Source organism: Salmo salar, chromosome ssa12 (genome assembly GCF_905237065.1).
Source record: "Salmo salar chromosome ssa12, Ssal_v3.1, whole genome shotgun sequence".
Lineage (NCBI taxonomy): Eukaryota > Metazoa > Chordata > Actinopteri > Salmoniformes > Salmonidae > Salmo > Salmo salar.
Genome location: NC_059453.1, coordinates 44,820,261 through 44,841,187, shown reverse-complemented (window position 1 = coordinate 44,841,187; position 20,927 = coordinate 44,820,261). Strand labels below are relative to the sequence as shown.

The 20,927-nt window shown below is 40.9% G+C and overlaps 1 protein-coding gene across 1 annotated transcript in view; it reads right to left on the bottom strand.

Moving 5' to 3' along the window:
- LOC106565306 (cadherin-22-like) overlaps positions 1 to 20,927 on the bottom strand; it is a 138,450-nt gene that overhangs the window by 57,382 nt on the left and 60,141 nt on the right. Inside the window, exons 5-7 of the mRNA XM_045691397.1 lie at positions 19,441 to 19,628; positions 13,157 to 13,413; positions 9,311 to 9,447 (exon numbers count right to left, since the gene is read on the bottom strand). Of these exons, the coding sequence (XP_045547353.1) occupies positions 9,311 to 9,447; positions 13,157 to 13,413; positions 19,441 to 19,628 (582 nt within the window). The remainder of the gene's footprint in view (positions 1 to 9,310; positions 9,448 to 13,156; positions 13,414 to 19,440; positions 19,629 to 20,927) is intronic.

The window sequence follows — 20,927 nt, the reverse complement described above, 5'->3', positions numbered from 1 at the left end:
TGATTCACATCAATGCGCTATGTAGTCTAGATATCAATAACAAGTTATATCTGTATCACCCATAGGCTACACCACTGCTGTCGTCCTTACCTCCAAGGTGTTTATTCAAGTTGGATAATCTTTGGATGCCGACAGCAGTCGCACAATTGGAAGACATGGCTCGGACTGTAGTCCGAGCCTAATCCTGCTATTTTCCCGCGATCATCAAACTAAATTTGATTGGTCATCATAGTGGTCTCTGACATGTGGTCAGACTCACTCAGGCGGAACAAACTTTGTTCGCCAACAAATCATTTTTTGGCAAACATCCTTTCTGAATTTAAAGGTAATCCTAGAAGTAATCATCTAGGTTTTCAAAAGTAACTGTAATCCGATTACAATACTGTTGCTGGTAGCGTAACGTTTTTTTGTAAGCCGTTACTCCCCAGCCCTGGTTCTAGCTGACAATTTTTAAGAAGACTGTAGCTATTTGAATACATAAATGATAGAATAACAGTATTTAACTAAGGTAGTCACAACACATTATCAAATTCATTAAGAAATGCATTATGATCATCAGACTAATTATTGTCATCACTGAACAACGAAGTGACAACATAATTCACTTAAATATTTCGGACATTAAAGTTTTTTTCGCTTGCGTGCAATTATTGCTGGCTAGACTAGCCTAGACAATACTTAGATGGACATGGCAAAGACGTGTTCTGATTGGTCCATCTGTATTTGTTAAGACTTGTGATTGGATTGCAGATAGAACCTAATAGAACCTCTACTTGCACATCATCATCTGCACATCTATCACTCCAGTGTTAATGCTAAATTGTAATTATTTCGCCTCTGGCCTATTTATTGCCTCACCCCCTACTCTTCTACATTTGCACACACTGTCCATAGATTTTTTTCTATTGTGTTATTGACTGCATGTTTGTTTACATGTGGTTGTTTTTGTCGCACTGCTTTGCTGTATCTTGCCCAGGTCACAGTTGTAAATGAGAACTTGTTCTCAACTGGCTTACCTGGTAAAATAAAGGTGAAATAAAAAAATATATACAAAAATAGCACCAAGTTGAAATGGGTTTATACAGATAAATTGCACGACTTGGAGTTGACTTGAGACTCGACCCGTTCTACTTGTGACTCGACTTGAGACTCGTACCTTCTGACTTGTGACTTACTTGTGACTCAAATAATAGTGACTTGGTCCCACTTCTGGATACAGCCTTACTCAATATAGTTAGACATGGTAGTGGATGAGGTGAGTTTCCTCTGAACAATGTAAAGATCTTTGTGCATTTGGAAAAGCGCTATATAAAGCCAATCCATTATATACAAATGGCTGACATGATATATTCATCACAAATACAATAAATTGTAAGTCATTCGAAAGTTCTAAATATCCCTAAAAGCTATTCTTGATAAGGACATGACATAGATTATACAATCACAGACACAGGTCCGTGGCTCTGATGCACATCTGATGTATGGTGCATCATCTGTCTGAACATCTCTCTGAAATTTCATCTAAACTGCACACCATTACTAAATTAATCCAACAGACTCATCTTAGTCATCATTGGCTCAATTCCAGTAAACAAAATAATTTCCTCTTTTGTATAATTTCCTTTCTCATTTTAACTGTTACACAGGCTACCACAAGTGTGTTGTATACGATTAGACAAAAGTTTCACTATCTGTCTAATTTCTATTAATTTCCTACGGTTCCGTGTGAGGAAGCAGTCTGCACCAGGTCAGGGGAAATGTGAAACCTACGCTGTAAAATGTATTTTTTACTCTGGTATCTTTTAACCCTAAGGGTGGGAATATTATTTTTTCCATTTACCTGTCTCGAAAAATACAGTTTTGCAATGTGATATACTCACTATCACAGGTCTCTGAAATTATGTGTCAGTCTTCCTACTCTGATAGGATTCTGCCCCAAAAGCAGGTCTGTCAGGAGTCTGCAGAAGATGCAAAAGGCTGCTCATGACACTACTACTCAGGTCCTCAGTCTCCCATCGAGGGGAAGGACTACATGTACTGCAGAGGAGCCGCCTTTATGATCCATTCATGCACAAGTCGGAACTAAGAAACTCTGAAATATCCAACTAGGAAACAGAGGATGCAATGATGCCACCCGAATTTCCAACTCATATTTAACACTCGGAAGCTAAACGGTTATAAACTGTTTTGGATGTCGGAAGTTCTGAGTTATTAATACGTGTTTTAATAAAAAAAATTAAGCATATGTGAATGCAAACAATTGAGTTGACACACTGTATATTCGCTAACTCTGATATGAAGAGAATGTGGTATGACTTCCTCTGACATGGAGAAATAATAGTTACAATTATTATGAGTTAGGTTTTTCTGGCCTTGCTCATTACATGCAACATGATGACTAACCATGGACCTCATTTCATCAAGGAAGAATTCAACAGTGCTGATGTAGCAATCACAGGGCATTAACATTTTCACACATGAGTTCCAGCTATCTCTAACCGTTGCTCCTGCATGAGTTTTTCATGCGTGTGATGTCAGAACACTCTCACTGTTCCAAAATGTGACTGTTACACAACAGGACAGTTAGTTACCCATGTTTCAACTTGTCAATTTCAAATTATTTTCTAACAAGTTTGATTTTCTAACTATTTTAATTGAGGTGTGTTCCACATCCTCGTTAATTCGCATAAGAAGTATCCCATTTCACTCTTGCAAACAATTTATGTTTGAGACTTTACTGAACAGACAAACTTCTCTCTTCAACGTGAGCCCAAGCTCTTCCCGAGTGTTTACCCAGATCAAATATGAAGACATTGCGCATCTCTAGTCAGAACAGGCCTTGCACAAACATTTCCCCCACCACATTTTCTGGCTGGCACTTGCATTGCCTTCATGGTTGTTTGTCTTACAAATTGGACTTTGGACATGTGTGCATTCCTATCAAAGTAAGTGGCTTACTTTCTGTATAACCTGTTTCTGCTGTAGCACACCATATGTATGTACGGATCATAATGTATTTACTGTTTTATTAATATGTTTTCAAGTCCTGGTGACAAACCATGCATTCCGATACTTGCATTGATTGTAATGGACGCATATGATGTGTGTAAAATACTTTAATGTTGTTCTGATTATGATGAGCTAATGCTAAGATATTTGCCGGCTATGTGTGGCGCCATGTTTGTTGACATCATACAATGCATTCTGTTTGTCACATTAGCGTCTGTCAGACCAAAGATGTTATCACAAGGGTTAGTTCACTCGACTGACTTATGGTGCTTTCAAGACAACTGTGATGTCAATGATCTTCAGGTCGGAAAGTCGGAGTTTTAGAAAGAGGCCCGAGTTCCCGAGTTGGAATTCTGAATTGGAGGACCATTCAAAACTTTTTTTTCCTTCGAGTTCCCAGTTGTCTTGATCGCGGCATCAGATCGTAACATTGGTACCTCAGGGTTGCCAGATCAGACCCCCCTTTCCAAGGGGTTTATTTTTACTTAGCATATAACCTTCTCTTGTGTTTGTCCCCCATTTATTGATAAATCCCCCATCATAGTAGTATATTATGCATTATATCCCCCACAATACCTTCCCCCATTTCTACCCCCCACAGACTTGCAAACCCCCCTAAAATGGTTTCATCCCTGTTTAGCTTTTGCGCTATGGTTAGGCTAGGTAGTAGGCTAGTATTTGATGTGATTGAGGTGAAAACATTTTATTTACTTTGTGATTTGTCAAAAACAGTAAACGACTTGTCAAGACATGTGCTCTGGTTCTTGTATACACTGTAACAAGTACATCAATGATTTGTAATATGCTGAAAAGTGGCTAAACTAACTTAATATTTTTCAGGCAATGAGCGAAGCCATCTTTGACTTTGTTTATTTGCATTTTATAGTGAATGGCATTCTGGGATTAGGGAGTTTTCGCTTGTCAAACTTAAACAAACATGGCTGCCATCATAAAGAATGTAGTTGCTGATAGCTTAGCTGACATGCATTTATTTTCTAAACAGCATTACATTAGTCTCTTGTGCTCACCAGAGATGTGGTACATTGTAAACTAGTCTAGCTTTTAGGTCGCTAACTTATGTTTTGTTTTTTGTCAGCACAACCTGTTATTTAGACTGGTTTATGGAATGAGTTTGGCTGTGGATGTGTGATGCTTGGATGATGAAGTTCACATTTATCTTTTACAATAAAAGGTCAAATTGAGGAATACATTAATACCTTTATTTGTCGTCAGTACAAAAAAATATTTAGATGCTGTTTCAGACAACAATGGTGTTTAGACTTGTTTGTTGCATCATACGTTCTGTTCCTACTGTTCCAATCACATATTTGAGATCGTACGTTGCAGGGACCATTTAACAATGACCACAAATATGTGATTGTACACATCAAAGGGTTAAGGTCAATAACGGAGTTTGGGAATAATGAGGTCATGTTATTTTACTGTAACCTTAAATTGGCCTCATTCAATTCAACCTTTTGCCACTCCAACGGTAATTAGTCGAAGAGTCATAAAACCAAGTTGCGCAAAACTTCTGCTCAGTCTCCTCGGGACTGGATGAGCCACTGGTGATAAGAAACATTTGGAAGGAATATCTGATGAAATCAACCATTGACTTTGTTTGTCTGGGCTTTTAGGAGATGCAAGGAAGGGCCCTGTGTTTATGCTTGCTACGGGCTGAAATTACTGTCTCACACCCTTGAATGGTCAATTAACATTAAAATGTGACTATGACATAATGCACAAAGAGGAAGAGCACAAAAGCAAACAATTTGTCTTGAGAATTACAGCTCCAAGCAGATACTGAAAGACTCCCGAATTCAAATTTGCTCCAAATGTTTGCATAAGAAGTTCAAATCAAATACAATTTTAACACAACAGTAATAAAATACACTAGGAAGGAGCTATATACAGGGAGTACCAGATCAATGTGCAGAGGTACAAGGTATTTGAGGTAGATACTGTATGTAAACTCAGCAAAAAAAGAAATGTCCTCTCACTGTCAACTGCGTTTATTTTCAGCCAACTTAACATGTGTAAATATTTGTATGAACATAACAAGATTCAACAACTGAGACATAAACTGAACAAGTTCCACAGACATGCGACTAACAGAAATTGAATAATGTGTCCCTGAACAAAGGGGGGGGGGGGGGGTCAAAATCAATAGTAACAGTCAGTATCTGGTGTGGCCACCAGCTGCATTAAGTACTGCAGTGCATCTCCTCCTCATGGACTGCACCAGATTTGCCAGTTCTTGCTGTGAGATGTCACCCCACTCTTCCACCAAGGCACCTGCAAGTTCCCAGACATTTTGGGGGGAAATGGCCCTAGCCCTCACCCTCCGATCCAACAGGTCCCAGACGTGCTCAATGGGATTGAGATCCGGGCTCTTCGCTGGCCATGGCAGAAGACTGACATTCCTGGCATTGTCATGCTGGAGGGTCATGTCGGGATGAGCCTGCAGGAAGGGTACCACATGAGGGAGGAGGATGTCTTCCCTGTAACGCACAGCGTTGAGATTGCCTGCAATGACAACAAGCTCAGTCTGATGATGCTATGACACATCGCCTCAGACCATGACGGACCCTCCACCTCCAAATCGATCCCACTCCAGAGTACAGGCCTCGGTGTAACGCTCATTCCTTCCACGATAAAGGCGAATCGATCATCACCCATGGTGAGACAAAACCGCGACTCGTCAGTGAAGAGCACTTTTTGCCAGTCCTGTCTGTTGCAGCGACGGTGGGTTTGTGCCCATAGGTGACGTTGTTGCCTGTAATGTCTGGTGAGGACCTGCCTTACAATAGGCCTACAAGCCCTCAGTCCAGCCTCTCTCAGCCTATTGCGGACAGTCTGAACACTGATGGAGGGATTGTGCGTTCCTGGTGTAACTCGGGCAGTTGTTGTTGCCATCCTGTACCTGTCCCGCAGGTGTGATGTTCGGATGTACCGATCCTGTGCAGGTGTTGTTACACATGGTCTGCCACTGTGAGGACGATCAGCTGTCCATCCTGTCTCCCTGTAGCGCTGTCTTAGGCGTCTCACAGTATGGACATTGCAATTTATTGCCCTGGCCACATCTGCAGTCCTCATGCCTCCTTGCAGCATGCCTAAGGCACGTTCACGCAGATGAGCAGGGACCGTGGGCATCTTTCTATTGGTGTTTTTCAGAGTCAGTAGAAAGGCCTCTTTAGTGTTCTACGTTTTCATAACTGTGACCTTAATTGCCTACCGTCTGTTAGTGTCTTAATGACCGTTCCACAGGTGCATGTTCATTAATTGTTTATGGTTCATTGAACAAACATGGGAAGCAGTGTTTAAACCCTTTACAATGAAGATCTGTGAAGTTATTTGGATTTGTACGAAATATCTTTGTAAGACAGGGTCCTGAAAAAGGGACGTTTCTTTTTTTGCTGAGTTTACATGAAGGCAGGGTAAAGTGACTAGGCATCACGATAGATAATACCAAGAGTAAAATAAAGAACAGAGTAGCAGCAGCATATAATGAGTGTAAAAGTGTGCGTGTTTGCTTACAAGGCAAACAAGTGTGTCGCGTAGAGCACTTAAATAAGCATAATCCCAAACTACTATGAATAATTCCATTCATACACATGTTTCTGTAACATACAGTTAGGGCTATGTTTTTACAATTGCAGATGCAATATGTAACTTTTTGGGCAACTGACCAAATTCACATAGAAATGTGAATTATTGATCTGTCATTCTCAGTGAAAGCATGTTTAAGAAACGGTAGATCTATTCTATGTGAGTTATTTCTATGCATCCTTTTCTTAAAGGTACACTATGCAGAAATGCTTCGCCATTTACTGATTGCTAAAATTCTATACTGAACAAAAATATAAATGCATTATGTAAAGTGTTGGTCCCATGTTTCATGTGCTAAAAGATCCCAGAAATGTGCCATTTACACAAAAAGCTTATTTCTCTCAAATTGTGTGCACAAATGTATTTACGTGCCTGGAAATGAGCATTTCTCATTTGCTAAGATAATCCATCCACCTGATAGGTGTGGCATATCAAGAAGCTGATTAAACAAAATGATCATTACACAGGTGCACCTTGTACTGGAGAAAATAAAAGGCCACTCTAAAATGTGCAGTTTTGTCATACAACACAATGCCACTAAGTTTTGAGGGAGAGTGCAATTGACATGCTGACTGCAGGAATGTCCACCAGAGCTGTTGCCAAAGAATTTCATGTTAATTTCTTTACCATAAGCCGCCTCCAACGTCGCTTTAGAGAATTTGGCAGTACATCCAACCAACCTCCCAACCGCAGACCACGTGTAACCACGCCAGCCCAGGACCTCCATATCCGGCTTCTTCACCTGTGGGATCATCTGTGACCCGCCACCTGGACAGCTGATTAAACTGAGGAGTATTTCTGTCTGTAATAACGCCCTTTTGTGGGGAAAAACTTATTCTGATTGGCTGGGCCTGGCTCCCCAGTGGGTGGGCCTATGCCCTCCCAGGCCCACCTATGTCTGCGCCCCTGCCCAGTCATGTGAAATCCATAGATTAAGGCCTGATTTCCTTATATGAACTTCAACTCAGTAATTGTTAAAATTGTTGCATGTTGTGTTTATATTTTTGTTAAGTATAATAGTTTGCCTGGTTTCAGTTTATGTGAGAAAGCAAGCAGTCATTGTGTAGAGAATCATTATACCACCTAAACCGCTGAGAAATACAGTACATTTTCCATAATCCGAAATATTGTATTTCCAGCTGTTTGAAGCTGTTGTACAAAACCAAAAGTAAAGGACGCAAAAACGAAACTTAACACAAAGCATAGAAATAGAGCACATAGAACAGATGTCCCGCGTCTTAGACTTGCTTTCAATGAGAATGACAGATCTATAAATCACACCTCTGTGAATTTGGTCGAGTCATCCAAAAAGTTACATATTGTAGCTTTAAGTTTAGTTTTTGCGTCTTTTACTTTGGGTTTTGTACACCAGCTTCAAACCGCTGAAAATACAATCTTTTTGGTTATTGAAAATGTATTTCACAGCAGTTTAGATGGTACAATGATTCTCTACGCTATACATTGCTTGTTTTGTCACATACACTGAAATAAGGGAGAAACACAAATACCAAGGGATGTAGAATTCAGTGTTGTTGTGCTGTAATACTTTATTTCATCCTGTGCGGACAGGTAGGTATTACTAGCCAAATGCAGAATGCAATCTCTTGTGCTTTGAATACAATCCCAAAATCACATCTGTCGAAGATTAGAAAAAGTACTGAGTGAATGTCCGTCCCTCCTCTTTCCTCCACTAAGTTTAGTTCTTAGGGTATAAGAATAGCTTGTCACCAGCTACTCCACAGTCAGGTTATTACATTCTTCATTTTCTTTGCGAATGAAAAAGTATTAGGAGAGACAAAACAACGTTACATGTGTTCTGCTTTCATTTTGGATTATGTGACAGCTTGGTTGGACGCTGATATCTGTCTGTCAACTGTGATTCCATATCAAATATCATAATAATCACATCACGTTAGGCCCATTGATATTTGAAAAAAGAAAACAAACAAGCTTCAGGCTAGTATTATGTCAGTTATTATAGGGGCAGGGCTGGGTGTTATAAACTGTTATGACATTCTCTGTATGAGCCTTTGAATGAGCCTTTACAATATCTTATAAACTATGTAGTTTGGGTTCTGGATGCTGATTGTCTGAAAGCTATTGTATATCAGACATTATAAACTGGGTGGTTCGAGCCCTGAATGCTGATTGGCTGACAGCCGTGGTATATCAGACCGTATACCACGGGCTTGACAAAGCATTTCTTTTTACTGCTCTAATTACATTGGACACCAGTTTATAATAGCAATAAGGCACCTCGGGGCTTTGTGGTATATGCACAATATACCACGGCTAAGTGCTGTATCCAGGCACTCCGCAACAAGAACAGCCCTTAGCCGTAGTATATTGGCCATATACCACACCCCATCGGACCTTATTGCTTAAATATACCACAGGTATATGATAAATTACTTGTTTATTGTTCTAATTATGTTGGTAAGTTTATAATAGCAATAAGGCACCTCAAGGGTTTGTGCTATATGGCCAATAATGCCACGACTAAGTGTTGTATCCAGGCACTTCGTGTTGCGTCTTTCCTAAGAACAGCCCTTAGCCGTGTTATATTGGCCATATATTTATATCCCCACACTTCCTTAGGCTTTATTACTTAGTTATATAAGGCTTATAATATGTTATGTATTTCTATGCATACCATGCAATACAACATTATTTATAGTACTGTAGCATTTACCTGCTTCCACTGCCATCACAGTAATGTTGTGCCAGCCAGCCGTCTCTCGGTCCAGAATATTGCCCAGCGTGATGGCACCCGACACTGGATCAATGTGGAAGATTTGCTCCTGGTCCGTACTCCGGTCAATAGAGTACCTGGTAGGGAGAGTGAGAAAAAAGGGGAGTACATAATTGAATGGGGAGTCCATCTGCAAGACTTTTTCAGTGGCGCCCTAACACTGTGGCCCATGGGGATATTGCCAGTTGCATTTGACATCAGGCTATGGCTTCACATTAGCATTTTCAAGTAAGAAACTGTGAGCCAGATTTGAAAAAACTATGAAAATAATGATGCATTTAGCCACTGTGCTTGTTTCCCTACTGCACCTTTGTCCCCAAACATGTCTGCGGTTTCAGCCCTTGCTGGAGAAAAAACATTATAATTAATATTTAATGCTGCACTCCAATGAAACCAAAATACATTTGTACATCCTTGTGGTTGGCTACTCAAGGACCATTCAGGAGAGTACAGAGCCAACAAAATATGATAAGTAGTTTCTCTTCTTTTTCAGCAGGCTTGTATGCCCATCGGGACTTTAATTAAATATTATGAGGATCATCAGTTTCTTTTTCTACCTTTTCCACAAAAAGCTCATCAAAGGGATTAGTCGAGTCTTTGTACATGCCATATAAGATTGCCAAAAGGGCTACAGTGAGATGAGCTTCTTATAGTCTAGGTTTGGAGAGCTGCATCCACAATTATTCTAGTCATATTACATTAGTCTGCCTGTTCTACATTTTACATTTTAGTCATTTAGCAGATGCTCTTATCCAGAGCGACTTACAGTTACTGCATTCATATTAAGATAGCTAAGTGGGACAACTACATATCACAGGCATAGAAAGTACATTTTTCCTCAATAAAGTAGCTATCGGGGGGGGATCAAGTACATCTGCTGGTTCAGGTTTTTATTTTTTATTTTAGAGATGAGGAGGAGGATTATTTAAAATACTGTTTGAAGAGGTAGGGTTTCAGATGTTTTCAGGAATATGGGCAGGGACTCTGCTGTCCTAGCTTCAGGGGGAAGCTGGTTCCACCATTGGTGTGCCAGAACAGAGAAGAGCTTAGACTGAGCTGAGCGGGCGCTGCCCTCCCGTAGGGGTTTTGATGGCCAAGAGACCTGAGGTGGCAGAACGGAGTGCTCGGGTTGGAATTCCGTAGGTTCTGAATTTGAATCATAACTGCAATGTTTATACCAAACATACTATATTAATAAAAGGTATTACTAAACTTGCAATGCTATCATTAAAATATGTTTCATTTATGCAAGAATTGGGGACAAACTGTGACACCTACACAATAATGATGTAAATTACATACAATTATATTTTGGCATTCGAAAGTGATATTGTAGGCGTTGAGGCGAAATTATGTAGATGTTACCAATGCATTCTGTAGCAATTGCAATTGTCAGCACTCTAATATATTAATGGAGAAGTACACAGTTCCAGAAAACTGGAAAGCACTAATAAGATACTGTATGCCACTAAATTGTTTTGACATCACAACTACCTATACACTTCAGTTTCAAGCTTGGTCAGCTTTTGTGTCCAGATGCTATATTCATTCTTCTGGGCCTCTTAGCCCCTTGGTACAGCTAGTGCCAGCCAGTGGCCACCAATTCCCAGTTGGTGCAGGGTGGCAGGGGTGTGGGAGAGTGATGGCCCCTGGGCACCGGGCAACTGGGTTAGTTCCATCCAATAGAGATGATTAAAGTGGTACAGATGGGCATGGCACCGCGCCAACACTCAGGCGGCGGCACTGCCATTGTGTTGTACTTTGTTACACCTGGAGCACTTTCAGTTCAGCCTCATGCATTTTTAATACAGGTAATTTGAACAGCCTGTGTGTGTCGGTGTACGTGAAGCTCTGTTCATCACACTCGACTAGCCTGTTTTATTCTTCCACCAAAGACCTAAGAGGCTCTGGCACAAAATAATATAATTTTGCTCATAAATAGGGATCTGATCGAACTCAAAGCCGTGTGAGATATTGATGAACCCTCTAGCACGGTCATCAGTCAATGCGGTAGCCTTCGGTAATAAAATGGATGAATCAATGTATTCATGATATATATTGTTGTTATGAAGTAGTGTCTTCCCATAGTGCATTTATTACCATTGTTTGATTGAAATGTCAGTCCCAAAGTCCATGTACGCTCCATGACAAACTGGGATGGTTGTTTCTATCGGGGCTCATCTCAATGTGTGTTTGTTGATATAAGATGACATTTACATCAGCAGTGTTAGTGAATATCTTATAATTACTTGTTTATAAATGCAGTCCTACAAATGCAGTTATGTAGTTCTTATTTGGGTTCTTATTTGTCTTTATTTTTACATGAAATTGCACAAATAAAGAAGCGTCATTTGTAGCTACAGTATAAACAAGTTTCTATTTGTTGAAAGTTCTACTTCTTTACTAGTGAACCATACATTATACTAATACAGTCTTAGAAAAAAAGGTGCTCCCGAGTGGTGCAGCTGTCTAAGGTACTGCATCTAGGTGTCACTACAGACCCTGGTTCGATCCCGGACTGTATCACAACCGGTCGTGATCGGGAGCCCCATATGGCGGCGCATAATTGGCCCAGCGTTGTCCGGGTTAGGGGAGAGAATTTGGCCGGGGTAGGCCGCCGTTGTAAAATAAGAATTTGTTCTTAACTGACTTGCCTAGTTAAATAAAATAAAACATCTAGAACCTAAAATGGTTCTTTGGCTGTTCCCATAGGAGAACCCTTTGAAGAACCCTTTTTGGTTCCAGGTAAGAACCCTTTTGTTTCAGGTAGAACCCTTTAGGGTTCCATGTAGGACCCTTTCCACAGAGGGTTCTACATGGAATCCAAAAGGGTTCTACCTGAAACCCAAAAGGGTTTTACATGGAACCAAAAAGGGTTCTCCTATGGGGGACAGCAGAATAATCTTTTTGGATCCCTTTTTTCTAAGAGTGTAGGCCAATCTCTATGACTTCTTATAGGCAATGTTCCCTCTAAACTGTGTGCGCGCATGGCAGCTCCCCCAGGACTGCCACACAGAATAAATACCCGCCCGAGCAGAGATGCACAAGATTGAACTTCACTCAACTTTACGAGTTTCGCCCCGTTAGTTTACACTATCAATGTTTCTCTCTACTGGAATTGTGATCGAATCATCCTAATATTAGCTCCTTTCAATGCAACATACCAAAACTAATCTAACTATGCAATATTTATTTGTCTGTGATTTTGTTTTAGGCAGAGCACATTTTGTGAGTAGATATGTTTGTTTTGAGATCAAATATTGAGTTATTAGCCCAGTTAGATCAGTTCTGGTCAGCAATAGGCGAGTGATGGCTTCCTACAGGAGAACAAAATGTGTACATTTCTACCCATCTTTGAAGATGGGGTCAGGTAAAGAAATGTTTGTCTTAAAGGGGCAGTGTTGTATTTTGAGACTGGCTTGAATAAGCGAAGAAGCCAATAGGCAGAGGGTTGCAAAGCCTCCATGCTTGTCTGATTCGCTGTACTAATAATGGTATGGGAATAATAATGCATTTTATTTTGTAAAATGGTTTCTTGCATCATACAACATCATTAAAAACCATGTTAGTAAGTAGGTGACTAAAAACATTGAACACCACACATGGCTGCTACTGTAAGATGTATCACAGAATAGCTATTTTCAAGTGAAAATGTTATGGGATGCAATTTCTCAATTTTTGATGGTAGGCCACCCTGACAGGCTTACTGTACATTATGATCAAATAGCCACAGTAGCCTACTTGGACACTGGGAAACGCTGTCACAGTAGGATCCATGATCCATACCTGACAGGTGCGTTCTCCATGTCCGGGTCCTTGGCAGTCACAGTGCCCACCAGCGCCCCTAGCCTAGCATCCTCCTGGACCTCCAAGATGGTTCCCTCAGCAGGGTGGAAGACCGGCGGCTCATCAATGTCGTTTACACTAACCCGCACGATGGTCTGGTCCCGAAAAGAACCCAGCTCCGAAAAGCGGGGGTCTACGTGCTTGTTGACAGCCTCCACCACCACGTTGTGTGTGCGCTTGCTCTCAAAGTCCAATGCCTTAACAGAGCACAAACAGAGAGGAGCTAAAGCAGTGACATGTCACAAAGGGTGCCTACGTGTAAGCTGAACAGGTATAAGCACTCCTTCATACCTAAACAGCAATAAGTGCATCTGAGCTGTGGTAGTATGCCACTGACAGAATGTGTAAGGGCAGTTTACAGTATATTACACACTGGGTGTACAAAACATTAAGAACACCTTCCAAATATAGAGTTTCAACCCCCCCACCAAGAACAAACTAAATTTGTCGGGGCATGGACTCTCCAAGGTGTTGAAAGCATTCCACAGGGATGCTGGTCCATGTTGACTACAATGCTTCCAACACCATTGGGTGGTGGAACCTTCTTGATACACACAGGAAACTGTAGAGCGTGAAAAACCCAGCAGCGTTTGAAGTTCTTGACACAAACAGGTGCGCTTGGCAAATACTAACATACCCAGTTCAAACGCACTTAATAAATATTTTGTCTTGCCCATTCACCCTCTGAATGGCACACATACACAATCCATGTCTCAATTGTCTCAAGGCTTAAAAGTCCTTCTTTAACCTGTCTCCTCCCCTTCATCTACACTGATTGAAGTGGATTTAACAAGTAACATCAATAAGGCATCACAGCTTTCACCTGGATTCACCTGGTCAGTTTATGTCATGGAAAGAACAGGTGTTCTTTATGTTTGGTACACTCAGCGTATACAGTGCATTCGGAAAGTATTCAGACCCCTTGACTTTTTCCACGTTTTGTTACGTTACATCCTTATTCAAAAATGTATGGAATTGTATTTTTAATGACGAAACAATAATAATGACGAAACAAAAACAGGTTTTTAGAAATGTTTGCAAATGTATTAATATCACATTTGCATAAGTATTCAGACCCTTTACTCAGTACTTTGTTGAAGCTCCTTTGGCAGCGATTACAGCCTTGAGTCTTCTTGGGTATGACGCTACAAGCTTGAAACACCTGTATTTGGGGAGTTTCTCCCATTCTTCTCTGCAGATCCTCTCAAGCTCTGTCAAGTTGGATGGGGAGCATCGCTGCACAGCTACTTTCAGGTCTCTCCAGAGATGTTCGATCGGGTTCAAGTCCGGACTCTAGCTGGGCCACTCAAGGACATTCAGAGACTTGTCCCGAAGCAACTCCTGCGCTGTCTTGGCTGTGTGCTTAGGGTCGTTGTCCTGTTGGAAGGTGAACTTTCACCCCAGTCTGAGGTCCTGAGCGCTCTGAAGCAGGTTTTCATCAAGGATCTCTCTGTACTTTGGTCTATTCATCTTTCCTTAGATCCTGACTAGTCTCCCAATCCCTGGCACAGAAAAACATCCCCACAGCATGCTGCTGCCATCACCATGCTTCACTGTAGGGATGGTGCCAGGTTTCCTCCAGACGTGAGACTTGGCATTCAGGCCAAAGAGTTGAATCTTGGTTTCCTCAGACCAGAGAATTACTGAGGAGTGGCTTCCGTCTGGCCACTCTACTACAATGGCCTGATTGGTGGAGCGCTGCAGAGTTGGTAGTCCTTCTGAAAGGTTCTCTCATCTCCACAGAGGAACTGTCTGGTCACTTGGTCACCTCCCTGACCAAGGCCCTCCCCCGATTGCTCAGTTTGGCCGAACGGCCAGCTCTAGGAAGAGTCTAGGTGGTTCCAAGCATCTTCCATTTAAGAAGGATGGAGGCCACTGTGTTCTTGGGGACCTTCAATGCTGCAGACATTTTTTGGTACCCTTCCCAAGATCTGTGCCTCGACACAATCCTGTCTGTGAGCTCTGCGGACAATTCCTTCGACCTCATGCTTTTACTCTGACATGCACTGTCAACTGTGGGACCTTATGTAGACAGGTGTGTGCCTTTCCAAATCATGTCCAATCAATTGAATTTACCACAGGTGGACTCCAATCAAGTTGTAGAAACATGTCAAGTATGATCAATGGAAACCGGATGCACCCGAGCTAAATTTTGAGTATCACAGCAAAGGGTCTGAACACTTATGTAAATATTTCTAAAAACATGTTTTCGCTTTGTTATTTTGGGGTATTTTGTTTAGATTGATGAGGAAGTTGTTTTATTTAATCCATTTCAGAATAAGGCTATAAAGTAACAAAATGTGGAAAAAGGGAAGAGGTCTGATGTGTATGTATGTGTATGTATGAGACATGTACAATGTCTATGACATGAGCAACGTGCAATGCATGTATTATGTTGAGGTTGTAATGCTCATTGATTATTTTGTGTACAGCAGCACTGTGTGTCTAAGACCATGATCCCCTCAGGGACATTAAAGTTAATAATATTTTATTCCATCATGCTGAGCTGTACAGTGGCTTGCGAAAGTATTCACCCCCCCTTGGTATTTTTCCTATTTTGTTGCCTTACAACCTGGAATTAAAATTGATTTTTGGGAGGTTTCCATCATTTGATTTACACAACATGCCTACCACTTTGAAGATGCAAAATATTTTTTCTTGTGAAACAAACAAGAAATAAGACAAAAAAACAGAAAACTTGAGCGTTCATAACCATTCACCCCCCCAAAGTCAATACTTTGTAGAGCCACATTTTGCAGCAATTACAGCTGCAAGTCTCTTGGAGTATGTCTCCATAAGCTTGGCACATCTAGCCACTGGGATTTTTTCCCATTCTTCAAGGAAAAACTGCTCCAGCTCCTTCAAGTTGGATGGGTTCCGCTGGTGTACAGCAATCTTTAACCTGTTATGGCTAGGGGGCAGTATTTTCACGGCTGGATAAAAAACGTACCCAATTTAATCTGGTTACTACTCCTGCCCAGTAACTAGAATATGCATATAATTATTGGCTTTGGATAGAAAACACTCCAAAGTTTCTAAAACTGTTTGAATGGTGTCTGTGAGTATAACAGAACTCAAATGGCAGGTCAAAACCTGAGAGATTCCTTTACAGGAAGTGGCCTGTCTGACCATTTCTTGAACTTCTTTGCCATCTCTATCTTTTACAAAGGATCTCTGCTCTAACGTGACACTTCCTACGTCTTCCATGGGCGCTCAGAGCCCGGGAAAAACCTGAATGTCGTCATCCCAGCCCCAGGCTGAAACACATTATCGCCTTTCTCAAGTGGCCGATCAAGGGACTGTGGGCTTAGGCGCGTGCCCTGGCCGCCCCCGTCTTTGTGATTTTTCCTCTGTTTGCCGAAAAGGAGATTCCCGGTCGGAATATTATCGCTTTTTACGAGATAAATTGCATAAAAATTGATTTTAAACAGCGGTAGACATGCTTGAAGTACGGTAATGGAATATTTAGACATTTTTTGTCACGAATTGCGCCATGCGCACGACCCTGATTTACCATTTCGGATAGTGTCTGGGACGCGCGAACAAAAACGCCGCTATTCGGATATAACGATGGATTATTTTGGACCAAACCAACATTTGTTATTGAAGTAGCAGTCCTGGGAGTGCATTCTGATGAAGACAACAAAAGGTAATCAAACTTTTATAATAGTAAATCTGATTTTGGTGAAGGCTAAACTTGCCGGGTGTCTAAATAGCTAGCCCGTGATGGCTGGGCTATGTACTTAGAATATTGCAAAATGTGCTTTCACCAAAAAGCTATTTTAAAATCGGACATATCGAGTGCATAGAGGAGTTCTGTATCTATAATTCTTAAAATAATTGTTATGCTTTTTGTGAAAGTTTATCGTGAGTAATTTAGTAAGTTGTTAGTAAATTCCCCTCTATGCACTCGATATGTCCGATTTTAAAATAGCTTTTTGGTGAAAGCACATTTTGCAATATTCTAAGTACATAGCCCAGGCATCACGGGCTAGCTATTTAGACACCCGGCAAGTTTAGCACTCACCAATATCAGCTTTACTATTATAAAAGTTTCATTACCTTTTGTTGTCTTCGTCAGAATGCACTCCCAGGACTGCTACTTCAATAACAAATGTTGGTTTGGTCCAAAATAATCCATCATTATATCCGAATAGCGGCGTTTTGTTCGTGCGTCCCAGACACTATCTGAAATGGTCAATCAGGGTCACGCGCGTGGCGCAATTCGTGACAAAAAAAATCGAAATATTCCATTACCGTACTTCGAAGCATGTCAACCGCTGTTTAAAATCCATTTTTATGCCATTTTTCTCGTAAAAAAGCGATAATATTCCGACCGGGAATCTCCTTTTAGCTAAACAGAGGAAAGAAAACAAAGCATTCGGTCGACGCGGGCACGCGCCTGAGTCTCACAGTACTGTAACCAGCCACTACCCAAACACGCTACTTTGTTTCAGCCAGAGCCTGCAAAGCCACGATTCAGCTTTTTACCGCCTTCTGAGACCCTATGGCAGCCGTAGGAAGTGTCACGGGACAGCTAAGATCCTCACTCTTCAATAAACAGAGACAAGAAGAACGACACCTTGTCAGACAGGCCACTTCCTGCCTGAAACCTTGTCAGGTTTTTGCCTGCCAAATGAGTTCTGTTATACTCACAGACACCATTCAAACAGTTTTAGAAACTTTAGGGTGTTTTCTATCCATATGTAATAAGTATATGCATATTCTAGTTACTGGGTAGGAGTGGTAACCAGATTAAATCGGGCACGTTTTTTATCCAGCCGTGAAAATACTGCCCCCTAGCCATAACAGGTTAAAGCTTGGGAAATCTTTTTGTATCCAAATCCGGCTTTAAACTTCTCCACAACAGTATCTCGGACCTGCCTGGTGTGTTCCTTGTTCTTCATGATGCTCTCTGCGCTTTAAACGGACCTCTGAGACTATCACAGAGCAGGTGCATTTATACGGAGACTTGATTACACACAGGTGGATTGTATTTATCATCATTAGTCATTTAGGTCAACATTGGATCATTCAGAGATCCTCACTGAACTTCTGGAGAGAGTTTGCTGCACTGAAAGTAAAGGGGCTGAATAATTTTGCACGGCCAATTTTTCAGTTTTTTATTTGTTAAAAAAGTTTGAAATATCCAATAAATTTCATTCCACTTCATAATTGTGTCCCACTTGTTGTTGATTCTTCACAAAAAAATTACAGTTTTATATCTTTATGTTTGAAGCCTGAAATGTGGCAAAAGGTCGAAAAGTTCAAGGGGGCCGAATACTTTCGCAAGGCACTGTATACTGAGATCATGTGACAGATCATTTGATACTTAGATTTCATACAGGTGGACTTTATTTAACTAATTATGTGACTTCTGAAGGTAATTGGTTGCACCAGATCTTCTTTAGGGGCTTCACTGCAAAGGGGGTGAATACATACGCACCACTTTTCCGTTTTGGATTTTTTTAGCATTTTTTTTAAACATGTCATTTTTTTCATTTCACTTCACCAATTTGGACTATTTTGTGTATGTCCATTACATGAAATCCAAATAAAAATGGATTTAAATTACAGGTTTTAAAGCAACGAAATAGGAAAAACGCCAAGGGGGGTGAATACTTTTGCAAGGCACTGTAGTTTGCCAGGTGAATGGTTGTCAAATGTCTCTGGTATATGAAATCTTTACCTTCCAAGCAATCAGTTAAGATTAATGACAATATATGACAATGTTCTGATGTGAAAGAATGTAATGATTTCCTTCCCACACAGTCAATTAACAGATTAGTTCAACTTAATTAAGATTAGATAGAATCAAGACAATCAGGAATTAGAAGGATCATTCTGCAATTAACACTTATAATTGCTGTGACGATAGACTGAACTTCTATATGCTTTACAAAATGTAACACAGAAATATCACATTACTGGCACATTCTTTGTTACAGAAAGTAGAACATTTTGTACTGTAAGCTTTTGCTTCATGTAGGCACAGATCTTAGATAACTTTTTAGGGGCAACTTTATCCTACTCTAAACTTGTGTAGAAGTTACCCGTAGACACAGATCTAGGATCAGCACAAAACTGATATTAGATCATTGTTTAGGGGCAACTTTATCCTACTCTAACCTTGTGTAGAAGTTACCCGTAGACATAGATCTAGGATCAATCCTTATCAAATCCTAACTATAACCATTAGGTGGTAAAACTTATTTTACTCCCACCTTTTTGATGGTGATGATGGCCTCTTGCGTGTCACTGTCGGTGGTGACCTTGAAGAGTTCCCCGCCCTCCTCATCTTTGATCAGGTAGCTCATGTCTGTGTTCTCCCCCATGTCTGCGTCCGTGGCGATCACCCTACCCACCGGCGTCCCCACGGCTGCCCCCTCAGACATCGAAAACTGGTACATCTCTGAAGAAGAGGAGTGGGGAGGTGGAGGGGGAAATTTGTGTAAGAAGAGGAGAGAAGGTGGAGGAGGGTGAAGATTAGGGGAAGCATGAGGGGGAAAAGGATGAGGAGAAGGAGGAAGACGAGGAGGAAGAAGATAATATTTGGGAGGGAGAGTAAGAGGAAGAAGAGATGTAGATGATGAAGACGGTTGGTAGGAGAAAGAAAGACAAATGCCTTCAATACATAAGCCCAGAATTTACTCTATGTATGAGCACTTCCATAATCAGCAAAAAGAGAATTCACCCAGGATCTTTATTATGTAGAGACAACAACCTAGTGACTCATGCGTCCATCCACCCCCAGTGTTTGACCTATAATCCCATTGGTACTCAATTGCTATATCTTTAACCAAAGCCTAAAGGAATCTTTGTCCCCACAGGTGTGAAGGAAGCTAAAGTAACTCCACTGCCTAAAAATAGTAAAGCACCCTTTGCTGGCTCTAACTGCCACCAAATCAGTTTCCTGCCTGTTCTTAGTGAACTAATGGAGAAGATTGTGTTTGACCAAATAGAATGCTATTTTTCTGAGAACAAGTTAAAGTAGGGATAGGCGTCCCGTCAACGGGGCAGTTGTAAATCATGCAGCGCCGTGTGTCAGGATCGCAGATTTTAGAGAAACAACAAATGTTGGTACATATAAGTGTCTTATATTGGCTGAAAGCTTAAATTCTTGTGAATATAACTTGCACTGTCCAATTTACGGTAGCTATTACTGCGAAAAAAGTCCATGCTATTGATTGAGGAGAGCTCCTAACACTTTTTTCACCGTGATAGGTTTCATAATTTCACCTCTGAAGGTGAAATGTGTACTTACATTCTGAAATATTGCTCTCAATTATCATCCCAAGGGTCCCAGAGATAACATGAAGTGTCGTTTTGTTAGATAGAATCCTTTTTCATATCCTAAAAAGGTCCATAGTGCATGCACGATCGATTTTGTATTTACACTCATTCAATTTGCAAAGAAAGGAATCTGTGAAAATCTAACCCTAAACGTTGTTTCAACCAGTTAAATTATGTTCGTATTTATTCCGCAGAGATCCTAGAATGTAACCAGACTTCACTATATCATTAGGAGTGTAGTATATCTTATAGGACACCAAATTTGGTCAGAGAGCGATGCCTTCATGGCATGCCAATGACACGGGCGGTCTTCACTTGATTGACTGTAACTTTGTAAAATAAGCACCAATTGGGGTCAAACAAAGTTATCTAGATAGCCAATGAGCTGGGCTTTACGGGAGTATGCGGAAATCCCGTA